The sequence below is a fragment of the Perissodus microlepis genome, chromosome 22 (assembly GCF_051167445.1).
Source record: "Perissodus microlepis isolate ML-2025 ecotype Zambia chromosome 22, ASM5116744v1, whole genome shotgun sequence".
Classification (NCBI taxonomy): Eukaryota; Metazoa; Chordata; class Actinopteri; order Cichliformes; family Cichlidae; genus Perissodus; species Perissodus microlepis.
Window position 1 is genome coordinate 33,233,882 of NC_140481.1, and position 21,074 is coordinate 33,254,955.

A 21,074-nucleotide genomic window follows, 5' to 3' on the forward strand; every position below is an offset into this window, starting at 1 on the left:
TCGAGGCTTCACGATGAGCCCAGAATCAGAGGACGAGGTCACGGCGGCTTTGTGAAAACACACAAACTTAAACTACCAAAAGCTTCTGATTGTGTGATCTGCAGACCTGCTATGCTCTTCAGCTCCAGTTACCAAGTTTTTCCTTTTTTAATAAAGTAAACTAAATAAATACTCTTCTTACTGGAGATCAGTGCACGCACTCACACACCAGACAAACCAAACTGGTGGATCAGCTCAGAGCGCAGGACTCAGAATACTCAAACGGCTGCCTGGAAGCTGAACTTCGAATAAAACAGGGCGCGGCGTGAGTGTGCGCACAGCTGTGAATCATTTAAAACAGCTTCTGTCCAATCGTGGTTAAGAATGTCAGCACCTCCTCGAACCTCACCAAACCTTCCCTCCAAAAGTCAAAGAATGTCCCCGCCCACAAACACCCCCCCTCCCCCCCAACTCTTTAAGCCCCGTTTTCCCGTCACCTCGTCCCTGCGTGTTGAATCTTGCCCTCCTCAAAGTTTCCTCCCTTTGTTTGTGTGCGCGCACTTCCACTAAACACTGCAGCAGCATTTTAACGCAGCGCTGCGACAGCCTGAAGGTAAAGCTGCAGGAGGGAGGCCAGCCGGGGTTATGGAGGGACCCCTGCCTGACACACTGTACCTGTGTGTGTGTGTGTGTGTGTGTTACAGCATTCATGTGTTTCACTGTTAGTGCTTTCAAGGAGTTTGAGACCTGCTCTCTGATTGGTGGGCTGACAGCACCCCTCATTAGTGTAATCACAGACTGAGCTTCCAGTTACTGCAGGTAATCAGAGTAAAAGTGAGCGCGCTCAGATCGGGCTGAGCTCCTGCTTTACACCAGCTGCTGTTTCTCTCATGTGAGTGGGACGGACAAAATATTAGAAACACCAGGCCGTGCGATGCTGTGTAGCAGGAGACGCGCCGATCGCAGCCTGCACGATGTAGGATTGAGCGCAGACGCTTTCACTCGTGGATCGTGTGCACACCTTTGATGGGGACCGTCTGACCGGACTGTTGGCAATTTCAAAATGGAGCAGCCTGAGTAAACATCATTCCATGTTTTATCTGAATGCCCGCGGTGGATGATGGCTGAACCAGGAACGTTATAAATGCTAAAAATAAACACTGCCAGGATAAACTGAGGTATGTGGGATCCCACGAAGCTTCCAGGGAAGCCTCTAAACCTTTACTTTAAAATGCTCTGCTGCATTTGACATGTCCCCCATCACACAGGCTCCGCCCACCTGGTACAGACCAAGAGATAAACCAAACCGGAGCATTATTTTAACCCTGGAAACCTGAAATTTCTACATGTGTGGCCTCCTTTGTGTTTGTGATCAGCCAGGCATCACAGCTGTGTGCGTGCGTGCGTGTGTGTGTGTGTGTGTGTGTGTGTGTGTGTGTGTGCGCGCGCGCGTGTGTGCGCGTGTGTGTGTGCGTGTGTGTGTGTGTGCGCGTGTGTGTGCGCGTGTGTGTGTGCGTGTGTGTGTGTGTGTGCGTGCCCTCCTCAGGTTTCAGCAGGATAAAGAGAGTCACTCATTGTAGCTGTCAGTGCGTCAGCTTCAGCTCAGGAAGCGTCTCAGTCTCTCGGTGTTGTGAGTTTTGCAGAGGAGGTGGCGGTGAGACAAAGAATAAAGTTTGTTAACAGCGGAAGAAGAAGAAGAAGAAGAAGAAGAAGAAGGAAAAAAAAAAAAAAAAAAAAAAAAAAGGAGGATCCAGTGATACAGGAACGTGGAGGTAAAAAATAAAAAGCTCCAAAAATGTAAGAGAAGTGAAATAAAAAGCAACTTGAGCCCTGATTAAATCCATGGTTTGGGTTAAATGGTGTTTCCGCTGAGACAGACGGCAGACAGAGGGACAGAGGGACGAGGCTTCGCAGGAAACCAGCTGGCTGTTCCTCCGGGCTGCACAGGTGAATCATGGGAAATACAATTATGGGAACTGTAGGCCTGTGCAGAGAAAGAAGATGGCGTTAGCAGGAATTGTGATCTCCAGCCTTCAAATTCAAAGACAAACATGGAAGCTTGTTAGCACGAGGAGCTGAACTACGACAGACACAAATACAACAGGTCACTTCCTGTTAAAATGGAGTTGTGGGTCCCCAAGTTCACCAACATCCTCCACACAGGGGGTCATGTGACTGTGGGGATTCACTCACCGTGCAATAATAACAATAATAATATTACATCTTCATTTCCTGTTTTGAACAGCGGTCAGCCTCCAATCAAAGCTGAGCTCTGATCTGTTATTCAGCTCTCAGCGGTCCTGCTCTCCATTTCTGTTTTATTATTTGTTCTGCTTTTTGATTAAACTTGTGATTTTAACTGTTTCCCGTGAGTGCTTTTATTTTGGTGAGCAGACCGATCATCTCACACAGGATGGCCGTGTCAGCACTGAGGATGTTATCAGGCTGGTTCTCAACACTGATTAGCAGCTACGCTGCCTTAGTCAGCATCAGCTGGTAACGTAGCGTGCTGCAGTCAAAGCGTGCTCAGCAGCATGACATCATGACGGCTGCCTCGCCGCGGTGCAGCTCGGCAGCGCTTTATCTGCCTAGAAATGTTTGACTGGTCCTAAAATTGGGGATCTGTCCAATTTTCCTCTGTTCAGGTGTGAGAAACGAATCCCCACGGCACACACACACGTGCACACACACACACACGTGCACACAAACACGCGCTCACACACACACACACACACACACGCACACACACACACGCACACACACACGTGGCAGCAGGAGCTCCTGCTCAGACCGTCACCTGGACGCTCCTGCTGATGTCACACTGCAAAAATGTGTAAGTGTCTCTTCTTGTGTCCACAGCTCTCAAACACACAGCTGAGTGTGCACTACGTCACCCACAGATCCGACTTACCGGCAGCAATCAGGACGTCTTCTTTAGTACGGCGAGGACATACTGAAAAACACAAAGAAACAGAAAACAGTGATTAGCACTGACGACGTGTCTCTGCAGCAGCGTGCTGACGGCGAGGAGCCGTGACCTTCAAACAAACCGTGCCGTCAGCTGAAAACGTTCAGTGTGAGACGTTCAAACGCAGCGATAAACACGATAACGTGTAACACGACCCAGCTGCAGTCTCCACCAGCCGCTAGCACAGTTTCTGTTTAGAGGTTAGAAAGGTGAAAGGTCAGAGAGCGCACGGCTGCTAATGTTCGTGCCTCCTCCTCAACACTCGCACCACGGCGTCGATCGCTCGCCTGCTTCTCTACCTGCAGAGCAGCAGCCGTCATTACGCCTGACGCGCTTCAGTCGCTGCTGTGATTCTGACTCATTCTCGATAAAGATTCGTTCATCTCAGTCCTTCCTCAGCAGCACGTCAGCAGGGCCAACGCAAGAGAAACAGACCGCTGGGTGACTCACACGCAGCGGCTCCAGTATGAGCCCATCCTACTATCAGATCTCACTGACCCACACACCCCACTCCCACGGTGTCCTTGGAAAACATCTAAGACTTGCAACATCATGCGACCTCAGGAGTACTCGGGGAGTCGAGATTTCTCGGAGTAAACATCAGCGACTCAAAGAAAATACTTTTTGGTTCAATCGCTGAATCTTATCACAGAAACTCGGATACATTCGTCTGCGTCTGCTGATAAGGGCAGCCCAAACATCGGCCTTCAAGGAACTCGCTGCCTGCTGAAAACTGGCTGTTTCAAACAGTCAGGGACAGAGATGAGCTCACAGGTCAGAGGTCACGCACCGACGTTAGTGAACTTACTACTCGATGCTCGTTTTCCCCAAAAGAAAAGAGATTATTAAATAATATACATGTAATGAAATCCTGTTTAAACGTTCAGTGTTGCTCACACAGAAGATGATTTCTGTGTTCAGCTGTGAGCGCAAACTCTCATTAAACCTGCAGCAGGAACGAGACGAGGCTCCGTCTCTCTGGGATCTACAGACGAGTTCCTCCTTCCTCTTTCAGCCTCTCAGCGCCGCTCGCTTGGGAGAACAAGCCGCACACATGCAGCTCAGCGCTGATGGACGACCTCAGGGAAACAGGAAGGAGGTGGGCAGCGTGCAGAAACCTTTGAACTGCAGGGTGATGGGAGAGACGAGCGGCGACACAAACACACAGAAGACGTGTGCAGACATGACAGCGACATTCCTGCCATTCCCCCCGGCACAGGCCCCGCCCTGCTGGGCACGAGAGCTGAGGAATTTTAAAACCACTGCGTTTGAAAGCTGCTCCCTCCCACCGCGCTGCAGCCATCACTCGCTTTGTATCAAGCCCCCGATTGGAGTGGCCGTCAACTCCTCAGCCAATGAAAAAAATGTCTAAATGTTTGATTTGAACCTTCTTTTTTTAAAGCCGTCCGCGTCTTCTTTTCAATCTGAGCTCAGAGCGTGAATAACAGTGATGAAGCTCTGGGGGAATCCTTCGTGTCACCAAACTGCATCTCAGCTGCCGCCTGTAATTATCGGAAAATCGCGCTGCAAAATAACCACAGAGAAATGCTTAATTACAGGCTGGATTTGGAGTCAGTCAGGCTCTGTGGGAGCATCGGCTCACTGTCTGAGCCTGCAGGGCCGACTGGTCAGAGCACTCCCGGTGTTCCCCACTGTCAGGTCTATCCACGCCTGCTCTCACACGGGGAACTCCGGGCTTCGTGTGAAACACGGTGTTTCCTCAGCGTTGCAGCGACTGCACCTCAAGGCCACCCTGGGCAGACATGGACGGGTTTCTGGTCTCCGACACAACGAGGTTTGTCGTTTGACATTTGTCCTCAGTGTGGGACGTTTTCATCCAAAACGCCACCGGCCTCCCTCCACAGAGTGGCAGGATGACGGGTGGTGTGTGTGGGTGGTGCCACTCTAACCTGACCTGGAAGCAGAAGTGAGCTTTTCCTTGTGTTCTCGCCACCCTGAACGTCAGCGCTGCACCTGCAGGACTTCAGCCTCTGCGTCGTCCAGTCCTGATCATACATGCTTTGAGTCATGGCTGACAGAGCTGCACCCAGAGCTAGCCTCAGCTCCACCCTCAGCTCCATCTCCTGACCCTAAATCTGTAAACTGAGACTACAAAACTGGACTTTCCCAAAAAATGGTTTTACTTCACAGCAAACATTTCCATCTTTGTGCAAAGTCTGTGCTAGAAGTTGCACTGTGGGTAATGTAGTCCCCAGACTGTGACAAGAACTGACCCTAACCTGTAAGTTTGCTGCAGTGATGTTGATATCAGAGCTTCAGCTGCGGGACGACGGCTCAGCTGTGACGCTCTCAGCATCAGATCGCTGCTGATGTTATCAGGTAAAACCTCTCCACACCTGAACGGTGCTCTTTCAGACATGAGCCTGCTTGTTTCTAAGCAGGTGGCTTCGTGTGTGCTGAACGCCGTGTTTCCTCTTTCCTTATGTTGACTTTGAGATCTTCACACGTCTGCGTGTTTCTACATTTTTAGTCATGTTACATATTTGGGAAGCTTTTTTATTCCTAAAGTCTGTTACTGATGTGTGTGTCTGTGGGTTCATCAGGTGTCAGCAGGTTAAACCATACAGCCTTTCAAAATAAAAGCACACATCGCTGATGCTCAACCTGTTCTGCTCATTTCCTCGTGTTTATTCTTGGATTCACAGCTCAGACCAATCTTGTTCTGCAGGTGGGGTGGGGGCGGGGCTTCTGAGCTCACAGTCAGAGCTGTTTTCATGAGATTACCATATTTGGCATATCAGCTCTCCATGACATCATCCAGAGCCTGGAGCAGGAAAAACTGAGATGTTTCGAGGACCTGTGTTTCACACTCGTACCTTAGTGTAACAACAAACTCACACTGTGCAGCGCACAAACAGCAGCATGTTTGTGAGTTTGCACACTCGTCTGTCATCGCCAGTCTTTATCTGCCATCACTGCCTCGCTCCATCTCTCGCTCGCTCTGGGTGTGTGTGTTTAAGATGCCTGTGTGTGATAGCTGTGTTTGTCTGAACGTACGGTTACTTCCTGTCTTTCTTGTTTTCCACTGACCGACCGCTACAGTCCCACCTACAGCTCCGTGCTCCCACCTGCCCGGCTCGGTGGCCCCGGAGCCTATAGAGACGCTCTACCATGATCCCTCTTTAACCAGGTCAACATGTCCATCGGGGTGTCACACAGCATGGAAGAGAAAACTCATCAGAGCATGCCCAGATCCTGCTACAGACTCCCACTGACCACTGTAATAATACAGATTCCTTTCAGAGAAAACCTTGTTGCTGTTACATTTATTCCTAAAGAATGAAACGCTGTGAAAACTGCTTTTCCTTTCCAGGAAATCACCTCTTTAAATATTTAACATTTCATTTACGTCTCCGCCTCTTTCACCAGGGCAGAGCTAACAAAGGTGACCAGCTCCAGGATGACTTTGTGCTCGCGTCCGCAGAGACAAACGGGCTTCCAGCCGCCTGCAGGTGGATGACAACAACGTCCCCCACCAGGTAATTCTGCTGCTTTCGTGTTTGTGACATACCCGTTCATTCATTCACTTCCTTGGAACTTCAGACACACAGACACAGACACAGACAGACACAGACACACACACACACACACACACTTCCCCAAAGGTAACTTCCTGTGTTGCGTTGCTTGGTTTGGCTGCAGTGAGTAATGTGAGTGTTTGCATGCTGGAGGATGCATCTGTGACTCATCGGACTGTTCTTTGTTTCAGCAGCGCAGCTTCCTGCTGTGTGTCGAAATGCGATGCGATTGCATCACTCGCTCTGCTTTGGAAGAGCGTGCCGTGACTTCAACTGTAGCACCGTTTAACATATTTGTGTCTGCAGACCTGATTGTTTGCAACAGGGAAGCGTTTCCCCGATGATAGTCTGTCATAAAGTGTTCCTAAAGATACGACAGTGCTGCAGAACTCTAATGTTCTTTCTAGTCTTTACCTCCATCTTACCGGTGGAGGCGCTGCTTTCTTAGACTGTCGTCTAAGAAACAGCGGCTGCGGTCGGCTTGTGCAAAGGTGACAGTTACTTTTGAAATGGTGCCGAAGGGCGTGGCGGCTCTTTAATATCTGAGTAGGGTACATCTGGGAACATGTTTCAATACGCCGAGGCATGAGAGGAATGAAGTTTCCTGGGAGGTCATGAAGTGGGAGACACAGCGGAGAAAAGCACAGAGCGGGGGAGTAACGTTCCTCACACTGTTTGGACATTTGAAGCACTCTGATGGGAAAAATCAAAATAAGCAGCTCACTCTGAATCTGGAGTCTCTGGAGACTGACTCAGTGTGATCACCCAGTTTCTCCACGTTACAACACAGAGCGCTGTTGTGGCTCTAAAGAAACAACAGCAGTGCAAACAGAACATCTCATGAGCTACTGTCACCATGAACGACACAAACACTCTTTCACTGCTTTAAGCTGCCAGCTGCTTTGGGTCCACGGGTGGTGAATCTCACAGATATTTCTTTCTGTTTCCAACTCCACACAAAGTGTTTTTCCCAGTTTGTTGAGGAAGAACAGTCATATCTCGTCAGCCAATTAAAATCAGGGAAGTACCCTCGAGTAAACAGTCTGGTTCAAACAGTTTGAGGCCAACGTTACTATCATTTTCAGCCACAGTGAGACCTGTTTTGTTGGTTTGGTTGGTTCAGCCTCGAAGCAAGGTGCCTCTCCGACTCAGCCGCTCCAACGCCTCATCCCATTGGCTGACCGACGTGCCCCCCTGCATGCCCCTTTTAGATATCAGGAAGCAGGAGTACTTACGGGACTTTCTGTCGGCAGTAATACCAGACGCCTACGACAACGAGGGCCACAGCAATGATGACAGCGATGACGATTCCAGCAATGGCTCCATCTGAGAGACCATCCAGCGTTCCCTCCCCTGTAAGAGTTTCAGTCAGGTTTCAGAGCTCATCACAGCACAGAAACAGCTTTAGTGAAGGTTACAAATGATCTTCTTATGGCCTCTGACAGTGGACTCATCTCTGTGCTTGTCCTGCTAGACCTCAGTGCAGCGTTCGATACTGTTGACCATAATATCCTATTAGAGCGATTAGAACATGCTGTAGGTATTACAGGTACTGCACTGCAGTGGTTTGTATCATATCTATCTAATAGACTCCAGTTTGTGCATGTAAATGGAGAGTCCTCTTCACACACTGAGGTTAATTATGGAGTTCCACAGGGTTCAGTGCTAGGACCAATTCTGTTTACATTATACATGCTTCCCTTAGGCAGCATCATTAGAAGACATAGCAAACATTTACACTGCTATGCAGATGACACCCAGCTCTATCTGTCCATGAAGCCAGATAACACACACCAATGAGTTAAACTGCAGGAATGTCTTAAAGACATAAAGACCTGGATGGCCGCTAACTTTCTGCTTCTTAATTCAGATCAAACTGAGGTTATTGTACTCGGCCCTGAAGATCTTAGAAATATGGTATCTAACCAGATTCATACTCTGGATGGCATTACCTTGGCATCCAGTAACGCTGTGATGAACCTTGGAGTCATGTTTGACCAGGACATGTCCTTCAACGCACATATTAAACAAATATGTAAGACTGCTTTCTTCCATTTGCGCAACATCTCTAAAATTAGAAATATCCTGTCTCAGAGTGACGCTGAAAAACTAGTTCATGCATTTATTACTTCCAGGCTGGACGACTGTAATTCATTATTATCAGGATGTCCTAAAAACTCCCTGAAAAGCCTTCAGCTAATCCAAAATGCTGCAGCAAGAGTACTGACAGGGACTAGAAGGAGAGAGCATATTTCTCCTGTTTTGGCTTCCCTTCATTGGCTTCCTGTTAAATCCAGAATTCAAAATCCTGCTCCTCACATACAAGGTCTTAAATAATCAGGCCCCATCTTATCTTAATGACCTTGTAGTACCATATCACCCTATTAGAGCACTTCGCTCTCGCTCTGCAGGCCTACTTGTTGTTCCTAGAGTATTTAAAAGTAGAATGGGAGGCAGAGCCTTCAGTTTTCAGGCCCCTCTTCTGTGGAACCAGCTTCCAGTTTGGATTCAGGAGACAGAAACTATCTCTACTTTTAAGATTAGGCTTAAAACTTTCCTTTTTGCTAAAGCATATAGTTAGGGCTGGACCAGGTGACCCTGAATCCTCCCTTAGTTATGCTGCAATAGACGTAGGCTGCCGGGGGATTCCCATGATGCATTGAGTTTTTCCTTTCCAGTCACCTTTCTCACTCACTATGTATTAATAGACCTCTCTGCATTGAATCATATCTGTTATTAACCTCTGTCTCTCTTCCACAGCATGTCTTTATCCTGTCTTCCTTCTCTCACCCCAACCGGTCGCAGCAGATGGCCCCGCCCCTCCCTGAGCCTGGTTCTGCTGGAGGTTTCTTCCTGTTAAAAGGGAGTTTTTCCTTCTCACTGTCGCCAAAGTGCTTGCTCATAGGGGGTCATATGATTGTTGGGTTTTTCTCTGTATCTATGAAGCGCCTTGAGGCGACTTTTGTTGTGATTTGGCGCTATATAAATAAAATTGAATTGAATTGTAAAGACAGTCATTGGTAGTTTAGTATGGACATTCTCTGTGACTGTGCGTTTAAGTATGCGTGACTCAGTGTGACTGTGATCTCTAACTCTGATTAATGTACGGGACAGAAGATAAAGGCGGAAACGCAGACCTCATTCCAACATGACAGTAAACAAGCGGCGCACCGCTACACCTCCCCCGCTGCTAGCTGGCAAAACTGAAAGTGAGACTAGAGAAGAAGAAACCAGGACGAGTTTAAAAACAGTCTGATAATGTTCGGTTCGTTCAGGGTGGCGTCACCTCGTTAGTCACACTGGCCTGTCCGCGTCGCTCCATTAGATTACTCACAAATAAACAATGAAGCTGATTCAGTTCTTTTTCATAGTAACGGGATGCGATGTTATTTTGGTATTTTTTGTTTGCTAAGAAAATATGCAACTAGGAATATTTTGTAATCTGCTGTACACCGCTTTGACTGACACACACACACACACACACACACACACACACACACACACACACACACACACACACACACACACACACACACACACACACACACACACACACACACACACACACACACACACACACACACCTTATTGTGAAACGCAAAGACAGGAAGAAGCCTTTTCTGCACAAAAATCCTCGACCAGCTAGCATTAGCTTAAAATTGGCTAACATTACCTTATTGTGCATCTGTAGTTCCCAACTTTGCCTACAAGCTTTACTCAGGGTGCAGTTTTGTTTTCTCACAACCTGAAAATGTGAGTCACACATTATGTACCTTAATGATCACATCTTTTAGAAAATGAAGGAAAAACCTGTTTATTTTATTTATGTTTGAGCATATTAAGCTCGAACACGTAAATCCTGAATTATATCTAACAACAATAATTAGTGATGATTAAAATACAGCTGGCCTTACGTAGAAGAATTTGGTCGACGCTTTTAGGCGTCTGTAATGACCTGAAGAGTTGCACTTGCCATACTTTGCCAGCATTAAAACTTAAACTTGGGTTCATGCCACATGCAAACGACATGAACTGGTTGGGTTTCTTTGAAGCTCTGAGATGATGTCAGAGCTTCAAACAGACGTGGACGTCACGTGCCGGCAGTAAACTCTGACCTGGTGCTTCCTCATTGGTTGAAAAAACAAATATACAAACATAAAGGTAAGAATTTAAGAGGAGTGCAAAACTTCAGGCTGTCCCTGCAGGCTGTGCAGCGCTGAGGCAGTAAAGTCTGTATATTCATTTAATGATCAGTCTGGGCTGCATGACGGCGCTCACCTCGGACAGACAGGGTGTGGCTGGTGGAGGTGGTCTTGCTGGTGATGATGTTGTGTGCCTCACATGTGTACGTTCCAGCGTCTTTGTATGTTGCACTTGCAATAATGAACACCGCCGCTGTGGTTGTAGTTGCGGTGCCGTTTAACTTCCAGGTGTAGCTGGCAGGAGGAACGGATGCAGCGGAGCAGGTGAGCTCCACTCGCTGATTGACTTCCACGGCTTTCCTAGCCGTTATAGTCGGTTGTTCAGGACCATCTGGACACAACATGACAACACCAGCTGGTTTATCGTTTGGATTTAGGTGAAAAATGTGTCCTGTTTTATTTTCTGTACAGAAAACGATAAACACCCCCCACTTCCTGTTCGCAGTGTTCACATGGATGTGATCGCTGGAAATATTTATAAAGCTGATCTAACTGCTTTACAATGAAAATGTAAAACAAAAATGTAGTCACTGACTTGTGTAGCATGTTAACACTCTTGGAAGTAAAAATAACTTGAACTCCAATTTTGAAAACACAACTTTTCTTTTTTCTTTTACAAAGCTCTGACTTGTATTATGAGTCTGTGGTCTGGGAGAGAGTCTGTAACTCTGTCTGCAAAATACAGGAAATAATGACCAATGTTGGGCAATTAATTATATAGTTACTTCTTCAAAAAAGTAACTGAGTTTTGCAAACAAAGTTTTTGCAGCTGTTTACCTAAAAATGCAGCCAAGGCGTTTTTTAAACAAACATTTCAAACTATTTACAGAACAATCAGCTGTTCTACATCAAATCTGATGCCACACAAATTATTTGTGCCACTCCAAAAATAATTTCTGTCCACTATGAGATGAAGGAGAACAACAGCCTGATACCTGCAGGCCTGACAGCAGCAGATGTATCACTGCTGTAACACCTGTAACACTCAGCAGTCGCCTCATTGTTCTGACGCAACACAAAACTATTGACTACACTACACACTAACTACACAAGATTTGTGCTAAACGTTGCAAATCTCTCACATCTCTCCTAAAACTTCCCCCTCCCTAAACAACTAAATGCCATGTTGCCATATCATTTTTTGATTGGTCGACATGGTACTTTTTTCGGGGGTTTTTTGGTGTTGTTTTTGCTCACAAGCTTTCGAGCGTTTTCCTTATAAAACGCCGTTTTTACCGTTTCTTCCCGCAGTAAATATAAACAACGACAGTATTCAGGAAGAAAAACAAACATTGCAGATATTTTATCATAACTCTGGTTTTACGTGGCCGATCAACACAATTTAAAAACTGGTATAAAGTCCACACTTTGTCCGTCAGTTGTTCCGTCTGTCCTGCTCACATCTCCAATGGTTGTACACGTTGTCATTAACGTGGCTTCACTCCACATCAGCTGCTTTGCTAAAACACCGGTGTCGGCACATAAGGACGCTGTCATAGCCTGTCAACGTTGATTAGCTGCGTATATACGAATGTGAATCGCATTACTGGCTGGACTATGGGATAAGGTGGCATCGTTCTGAGCCACTCACTGACTAACACTGCAAAACAGAATTGTTAAAGTTTTAATGTTAATTTCAATTCAGGTTAGTTTTTTTTTGTGCGCAACGCAGATTTTTTCTGCGTGGAGACCGTGCCAGCAGTGCGCAATTGCGCATGCGCGCAGCTTAGAGGGAACATTGGTTATGAGCAAACCTCACTTCTGATTCAGGGACATTTTTCAGTTGGCTCATGTAAAAAGCCTTTTGCAGGTGTAATTAAAGGTGGTACTACCACCTGATTAGAAACATATGCTCTCGATACACAGAAACTGGAAGGTTACTGACAGAAGACTCTTAAATTAAGCACCGGACAGTGAAAGAACACAATCCAAGGTGTTACATCACGATATTCTTTGGAAATAATGACAGTGAATTTAAAAATGGCACGTCTTTGTTGCTGGAGCTGAGCTTACTGTCTGATATTTATACCTGCCGTGGATGGGACAGCGAGTGAGGCGTGTGCAGGACCTCTACTGTCTGACTAACACTTTTATGGAAGTTTATTGGACTTTAATAAAGATGATCAAAGCTAATAAAAACAAATCCGTGTCAAACACAGGCACACATGTTCGAGTATCTGAGCAAAGCAAACACTTACAGACGACCTGCATGTTGTAGTGGGCTTCTTTGCTGCTGACGGCGTTGCTGACCCGACAGGTGAACCTTCCGTTGTCGTCCTTCTGCAGCGGGCTGATCAGTATAGAACTTTCATCAGCGGCAAAAACCACACGAGGGCTGGAAGGCCCGAGAGGTTTACCATCTTTCAGCCAGTCTACGTCCCCCACGGTGCCCCCCGTCGCCTGGCAGCTGAGGTTTGCCGTGCTGTTGTCGGCGATGAGGACACCAGTCGGACCGATGATTTCAACTCTCGAGATTCCCTCTGGGAAAATTAAAGGGAGACACAAGGATGATAACGCTCTTCCTGTGTTTATTATTCTGATTTTACTGTGATCATTCTGTTTTCTGGCACATATTACATCAATTATTAAAGATACATAAAGAAGTGATCCAAACTGCAGTAAGGACTGTAAATACAGTCAGGATAGTCCAGGTGTGAGCATGTCTGAGAAAATGTCCCCACTCTGCGCCTGATTTACAACCTCGGCAGAGCAAATTCCTGAGAAGCTTCTGTCTTAGAAGCTAGTTTGAAGTCTTACCGGTAACAACATGATGTTCATTTTCTAACTTACGGTCTCCTTCAGCAGAAACAGACAATAGAGTCATGAGTCAGGGCGTGGCAGGCCTTTGACTGACATGCTGCAACAGCGTGAGCATGCCTTTGCCTCCGTTTCTTAGTAACGTCTGATTTCAAAAACAAAAGACGCTGATGGCCGAATGCCAAAACCTCATGAACCAGTGAGCGGCAAGCTGGATCCAACACGTCCCACAATGCAACTGCACAGGGTTTCTGATTAGAGCCACGTCGCCTGCTAAACAAACACGTTCTCACTCCACACCTCCAGGTAGGTTGTCCTGTGATTGCTTGGTACACGACGGCTGCGGCAGCCAATTAAAGTCTGTTTTGTGAGCATCGTGACCTCTGTGGAGGTTGGAGGCATCGACAAACTAAGAAACCTGATGCTTGAATCCTTAACTCTGACATTTAAAGCTATTAAAAATTAGCATAATTGTAGGAATTATAAAACTTTAAACTCCGTGTACTCAAACTGACATGGATCCCAAAGTAAGGCAAGAAGAAACATCCAACTGAGGGAGAAGAACGGGGCTAACCTTTCATTCTCTCTCTTGTAGTTAAGGCTCTCTTTACAGTTTGCTTTCCACTGATAAGAGCACCAACAGGCTCCGCCTCTTTTCCATCGGCCTGCCATCAACCCTCTCAGGTGTTTCTGTTATGTTAGTTTGATCGTCTCAGTAATCTTGAGTCATTTTATGATCATTTGGGGGCTTGTCTATGATTTGAAGACTTATAATCAATTATGTCCATTTTTAATTCACTAAAGCATTTCTGATTAAAATCATTAGATTCATAATTAAATAACACAAGCGTGGCCTAGTAGCTGCTATAACGTTTGTGATTTTTACGCTTTAGGCTACAGTTTATCGTTTCAGCCCGCGAGAAGCCAAAAAATGACGTGTCGTTTCCTCTGTTCAGGCGAACTCCCCTCCGTCATCAACAAAGACAAAGAGAAACTCCTCAGGGCACAAACATGAAACCGGCCTCCAACCCAGCAGGTTTCTCACAGGTCTGCCAGCCCCACAGCACAGAGCCAGCTACACACATACACATACACATATATATATATATCTTAACATTGTGCAGATAATCGCAGCCAGACTTTCTCCTGGACCTGTTGTAGGTCTACAATGACCCCACTCAACCACGTCACTCACCCATAATGGCGAAGGAAACAGCTGGGGAAGGGACGCTGCGTTTGCTCTTGGGATTTTCAGCCCGACAGGTGTAGTCAGCCGCCTTCGTGTACCCTTTGATCATATCCAGAGTGAGGACGGAGCTGGAAGTCTCGATCCTCGTCCCGTTGTAGTACCACGTGAAGGAGGCGGGCGGCAGGGAGCTGGCCGAGCAGGTCAGGTTGAACGTGGAACCAGCCTGGATGAACTTGGGTGGATTTGCAGGCCTGATGGTGACATCATCAGGTCCGTCTGCAGAGCACATGGAGAGGGGGAGTGCAACATGACTGTAAACAGTTTGTACTTCATCATTAAACCGACTGACAAACTGTCACCAGCAGCTCTAATCGCCAAGATGGCAGCAGCAGAAAGGTGATGGGTGGAGTCTGTGACTACATCCTTTCATGTGACATTAATACATAATGACTGCAATAATTCCCTTTTACTTACTTTCCCTTATTGTTTGATAATTAGTGTTCAGAGATTATGAATGAAGTTCTCTTTTCCCCACCAGTAAAACTCTGTGTGAAACACACTTCATCTTCATCACTTTGTTTACCTGCAGGAATAACGAGCTAACAACTCAAGCACAATCGTCCAGGCCGGAGAGACAAACTACTGCTTTAGAACAAACTCTATATGGTTGATTGTTCCCCTTTAAAACACCACAATGAACACAGTCCAGCATATATTTGCTCGTTGTGACTCCAGCTCTACAAGAACAGCTTTTCCAGGCTTGTAGAGAAACAGATTTCGCCCCCGTGGCTAACTGGGAGTTCCTTCCAGACCCGATGAAGCCGTCAGCTTCATATTAATTAATAACAGAGTTCAGCAGCGGTCGCTGTGGCTTTTCGCTGCCTCTCAGGTTAGTCATGCAGGAGTGGAAGTGTGTACACAGTGTGGTTAGTACACACTGAGAGGGCGCGCCATGCAAACACACAAACACACACATGCCTGCGTGTGTGAGTAGCAATGGTCACGTCTCACCCAGCAGTGACACCTCTGTGCTTACTGAAGACTGCCGGGGTGTGAAGGACGGACCGGGCCCGACTCATGTTTGACCTTTGTTGTGCGGCAGGTGTGGAGCTCATTCGCTCATTCAGGTGCAAGGCTACAAACAATGTAAGAGTAAAGACTGGGCTAACTGTCCAACCGCCACAGCTAACAGGAAATACCTGTACAGGAATGCTAAATATGCAGGTGTCACGAAACATGCCAGCATTCAGAGTATGCATCAGAGAGCCCTGAAACAGCAGGTCCCCTCACAGCTGAGCTCGCGCTTTAGGAAACACAAATTTGAGGGCAGCGAGTGTTTGCACGTGTAGCTGAGATATAATTAAACAGCACTGCATATATTTGTTATTATTTAAATGGAATTTGTGTAATACTAAGGTTCCACATGTCACTGTCACAGTGGGGCACTAATCAGTGGGACACCGCTGGTAAACATGTTGCATGTGTGGGGGTTCCCAGCCACAGTTGCATGGACTCCACAGCGGTAAGGCACGTTCTCTGTAGCTCCTCCCCCTGTACTAAATGATACGTTTAAATGTGGTGCTTTATTATTAGTATGAGTTCTGAGGGCTGAAGGTTCCCAAAGTGCTTTTGATTACTTTGAAAGAGGAAAATAGGAATGGAACCTGCTTCTTATCCATTAAACGCTCCTTTATGCGTTTTCACTCATGCTAAAGGGATGAGCTGCTGCTGTGTGAGTCCACTGATGTTGCTGCTGCTGCATTTTATCTTTTATAATGTAAAGCCAGTTTTGCAACCAATTCCTGTTTGTAATCACAACGCAGTCTGCCATTAGATATCTGCTCCAGGGCGGTGATGAGCGCGCAGTCGTTAAATGACGACGGCTCATCTTTCAGAAAACTGCAGTCGGGACTTTTGTGGCAATCTGCCGAACTAGAATTTGTGTTAATGTGTGTTTTGATGCGAGGTCGGTGATAGACGGGAGGTCACGAGATGAGCGGGAAAATAAGCCCACGGCTTTCATGTCACGACACGTCAGCAGGCGAGGACGTCTTTCCAAGAAAACTGCAGTTTTTGTGGAACAGCAGGTGTATATTACAGTTCCAGTTTCCCCCTCTGGGGCCAAAAACACCTCCTTACACGTCCAACGCTCGCCGACTTTCACGGCCAGCTTCCAGCTTTCTAAGAGCTGAGCACAGACCTGACGGGGCTGAGCAGCTGAAACCGTCTGCTGCGAGGATGCAACCTCAGCCGTGTTTCCACATCTGCAGAAACTCGGCGGATTCTCTGCTACACTTCCTGTTGTGTTTGCTGCATGTCTGCCGAGTAACACCCAGACTAAAAGCCTCTGGTATTGTGCTCTGAATGGTGTCATGCAGTCCGGCTGCAGTACTTACAGTAGACGGTGAGGTTGAAAGGGGTGGTGGTAGATTTCGTTGTCAGCGAGTTAGATGCTGTGCAGTAGATCGGACCCACCAGGTCCGTCCTCAGAACATTTTTGATGGTCAGCACGCTGGACGAGTTCGTCTGCGATACAAACCCGAGGACAGAAGACAAACAATGAGGATGACTCAGGTAGAAGTGAAACACCGACCCAAAGTTTCACATCAAACAACGCAGAAACAATCAGGGTTGAACTGACCTTTATCTCTGTGATGCGCGTGCCGTCGACCACGATGGGCGCGGTGCCGTTGATCCATTTGAAGCTGAGCAAGGAGCCTATAGCGCTGCAGGTAAGAATCACAGTGCTGTTGTATTCAATGGCATCAGGGACGTTGGACTTGATGACCACGTCGGAGACGGGCTCTGCAGGGAGGAACCAACACAGCAGCAGAGGACAGCATGAGCACAAACGTTCTTTCTGATTTTTTTAAGGATTTTTCTCCTCGCAGCTTTCAAGAATGAATTGTTATTTTACATTTTGTCCTACCATCAGTTTCTCTGAATACTCCACACCTTTTTGTCTGGCAGAAAGGAACTAAACACACCCAGCTGCATCGTTTCCCCTTTGAATGACGGCCTTATGGATGGTTAGCTTGACTGTGCAGAAGCAGATTAAGCACTGCTGGATTGTTGGTTTAAGGCCAACGTTTGCATCACCTCCTCGTTTGTAGATGATGACTAACCAAGTAAGCATCACCATAAAAGCTGAGCAGAGTTAAAGCAGCCTCTGTGTGCGAGTTAGAGCAGGTTGGGGATCTTAGCGAGGTCTACTAGCACTGCCTGCTTCCTTTGGCTCTCAGAGAGGGGAGGCCGACTCAGAGGACAAACATAAAACATTACTTCCTTTTCTAATTGGTTGTGAAGGACACAGGTTTGATTGGGTCGAGCCTGCTCAGGCCTTGCACTAGTTTGGGACTGTGTCGGGGTGTGTTAAGGCGAATATTTCCACAGATTAAAATTAATCAGCATCTTTATTTTTGAAATCCTACTACAAATGAGCAGCCAGCAGCGCAGGCTGGCTTCTCTTCATACAATTGTGCTCTGAAATCGTGATGAAGACAAAAGAGAAACAGAAGCAACCGGCTCGACTCGTTTGCAGTAATCCTGGAGCTACTGTTCACTGGTGATTAAGCAACAGTGGGTGTGTGGGAACGCAAAGGAGTGGAAACCAGTCGGCCTTCAGGAGCTTCACACCATCGCTACTTTGAGATTATTGTTCTAGGATAGCTTGGCTGATAACAGATAAGCTGACTGATCCACAGGAACATTAAAGATCCACTCTGGTGCAAAGAGAGTCAGTGGGTGTGGATATTTGAATTTGTGTAATTACTCCAGAAACTGCTTTACTGATTTTATCAGGCAACAAAACCAGCACATGATATGGATCCATAATAACTAGAGTATTATTGGTCACCAGAGGTACAGGAGACAGAGAGACACGAGGGCACAGCTAATATGAAGGAAGCTGTTTGTGTTTCTCTGATTTCACTGGTGATTCTACACATGCAGCTTTTATGTCCCAGTAACAGCAATCAAGTTAGTCTTCTCTAACATGACCTCCAAAATAAGAGCCTGTAGGCATGCTGGCAGGCTGAGTGGCAGGATGTTCCTGTTGGAGGTTTGTCATAGTTACAGCCAGCTCACGTCACCTAATGATGCTGCTACTTTACAATCTAGCTCACAGATCAGTATGAAGCCAAGCTCTCTAAGCCAGCCCACAGCTGCTGCTGCACCTGCAAGCTGCTTTGTAACCCACCTCCAAAGCAGCAGCTTTTCACCTGTGACCTTTTCCTGAAGAACAAACCATAACGAGGACTCAGAAAAGAGCTCCAGCCATGAGGAGAACACCAAGCATCCAGCACATCCACATTCACACTGTGTGCACCACACACTCTGCTTATTATCACGGACACAATCCAGCAGCTGCAAAGCAACACGAGCAGCGTTTTGGGTTTCATGCAGCTGCTGAAGGACACATCTGGTTTTTAATGTGAGGTCAGAACATCAGAGCTGACACACACACACACACACACACACACACACACACACACACAGGTGTGTATTTATATCCTTGTGGGACATCTACCTGACATAATGCTTTCCCCAGCCCCTGACCCAGCCTAAACTGTAACCCTGACACTCAAATCACACTTTGGCCCCACAAAGCTGAGTACACACGGCCACACTGACTGGAAGGTGCAGTGTCATGAGCCACGCCCTCACACACTGCTGGTTATTTGAAATGAACAGAGTTGCGGAGCAGCTAGCGCACCGGCGCAAAGATTTTTCCTCCTCCAACAGGTGGCCCGCAGGGATAAGCAGGCGTGGCTCACGGCTAAACTCCATTTTAAAAAGTGGGCATTCTACGGGCAGCTGTCCCGTGGGTACGTTATAAGCCCCAAACTAGACACTTTCTGTATTTACTAATCGCCCTGTGATCAGCTCGGCTCTGCTGCAGTCTCACACGACGCTTTCATTTATCTGAAGCCCCGCCTCTGCAGGTAACAGCACAGGTATGGCACACATTACTACTCACCGACCACCAGAAGTTTAGTCTCTCCAAATCGAGCTTTGGTTGTTATCACATTGACGCTATAGTCCCCACTGTCCCCAGGCTGCAGGGCGGAAAGGGTCAAGGAGCCGTCGGTAGAGTTAAGCGAAGCTCTCCCCGTGTAAGCGTCTTCCACGATCACAGTTCCACCAACAAATGTAGCCACACCATTTGGGCCATTGAAAGTCCAGGTTATGACGCTGGGCGGGTAACTAATCAGAGGTTTCAGGGTGACATTTCCCCCCACAAGTGCAGCCACGGGACCTGCGGGCAGAATGCCCTGCCCCACACAGCATCCTGCAAGGAACACATTAGACAATAATAATAATAATAATAATAATAATAATAATAATAATAATAATAAGTAAAAACTAGGAAAAGCTCATGAAGCAGCTGAGCGCACGGAGCGCTCGGAGCTTCATCCTCTCACCGAGCAGCGGCAGCAGGAGCAGGAGCGACTTCAGGGAGAGCGGATCCATCCGCACGGTTCAAGTGTTCCCAGCAGAGAGAGACACGGAGGAGACGCGGCAGTACCTGCTGCTGTTAGAGGGATACACCCAAAGGTGAACGCGCACACGCAGACTCCCTCTTTATATGCAGCGCGCCCTGTGTCACGCTTCCTGTTTCTTAGAGTTTAGATTTAAACCCTCCCACCTCCGCGCTCAGGTGCCCCCCACACACACACACACCTACCTTACCTCTGAGACCACTGAGCGCGGTCTTCTGCTCGTCCCCCGGCCCCCTGTGCTCACGGCGTGTCTTTACTTTGGGGGTTCTTGTGTTTGTTTCTGGTGTTTTTGGACACTGAGTGATTCCTAATAAAGTGGATATAACTCGTGACTTTACTGTTAGAGTCATTTCCTGGAAATCAAACAGCATCTGCGGATGTTATGAAATGAACATTGGATGAATGCATCATGTGTAACGCATCAAAGGCATGTCAGACACTTATGAGTTAGCCCATCTCTAACAAGTGACTCATAATTGTGGTTGAATAGACGCACAAAGACGAGAGCTTTTTATAAAGTGGACCTGCAGTTCAGTGAGGCGATGCTTCCACCCAGTGGAGAGACACTCAACGTGGAGCTGCGCTATCAGCTGCAATGATCACACTAACACCTGCATATATTTAGATATATAATCTGAATGCTAATTTGCTGATTAGATCGTTCTAGGAGAGGCCCAACTCTGAGTACAGTCTGTGCCAAAAGTACTGACAGGAAACTGCATGCTTTTGCAGAGAAAATAGGACCTGCAGCCAGAACGTGAAACTAAGCAGGGTGTTTGATCGAAACTTAAAGTGTGTGTGACTTCGAGAGGAGGTATATAAATAACTAGGCTTCCTTTTTGTGCTTCAGACCTGAGCTTATGTGTTCGTGTGTTCAGGTCTCCGTTCCTGGGAATGTAAATAAAAGAAAAATTTTTGAGCTTTGACCACTTTGAGCTT

At 47.0% G+C, this 21,074-nt stretch overlaps 1 protein-coding gene across 1 annotated transcript; it reads right to left on the reverse strand.

Moving 5' to 3' along the window:
* Positions 1-455: 455 nt before the first annotated feature.
* Positions 456-20,226, reverse strand: LOC146363617 (cell adhesion molecule CEACAM5-like). The gene is made up of 10 exons (XM_084918769.1): positions 20,058-20,226; positions 19,613-19,924; positions 17,276-17,439; positions 17,031-17,160; positions 14,641-14,910; positions 12,887-13,168; positions 10,765-11,019; positions 7,722-7,839; positions 2,891-2,932; positions 456-1,963 (listed from the first exon to the last, which is right to left on the reverse strand). Exons 1-9 carry the CDS (start codon positions 20,104-20,106, stop codon positions 2,914-2,916), a joined length of 1,599 nt encoding a protein of 532 aa, XP_084774895.1. The 5' UTR covers positions 20,107-20,226; the 3' UTR covers positions 456-1,963; positions 2,891-2,913.
* Positions 20,227-21,074: the final 848 nt, after the last annotated feature.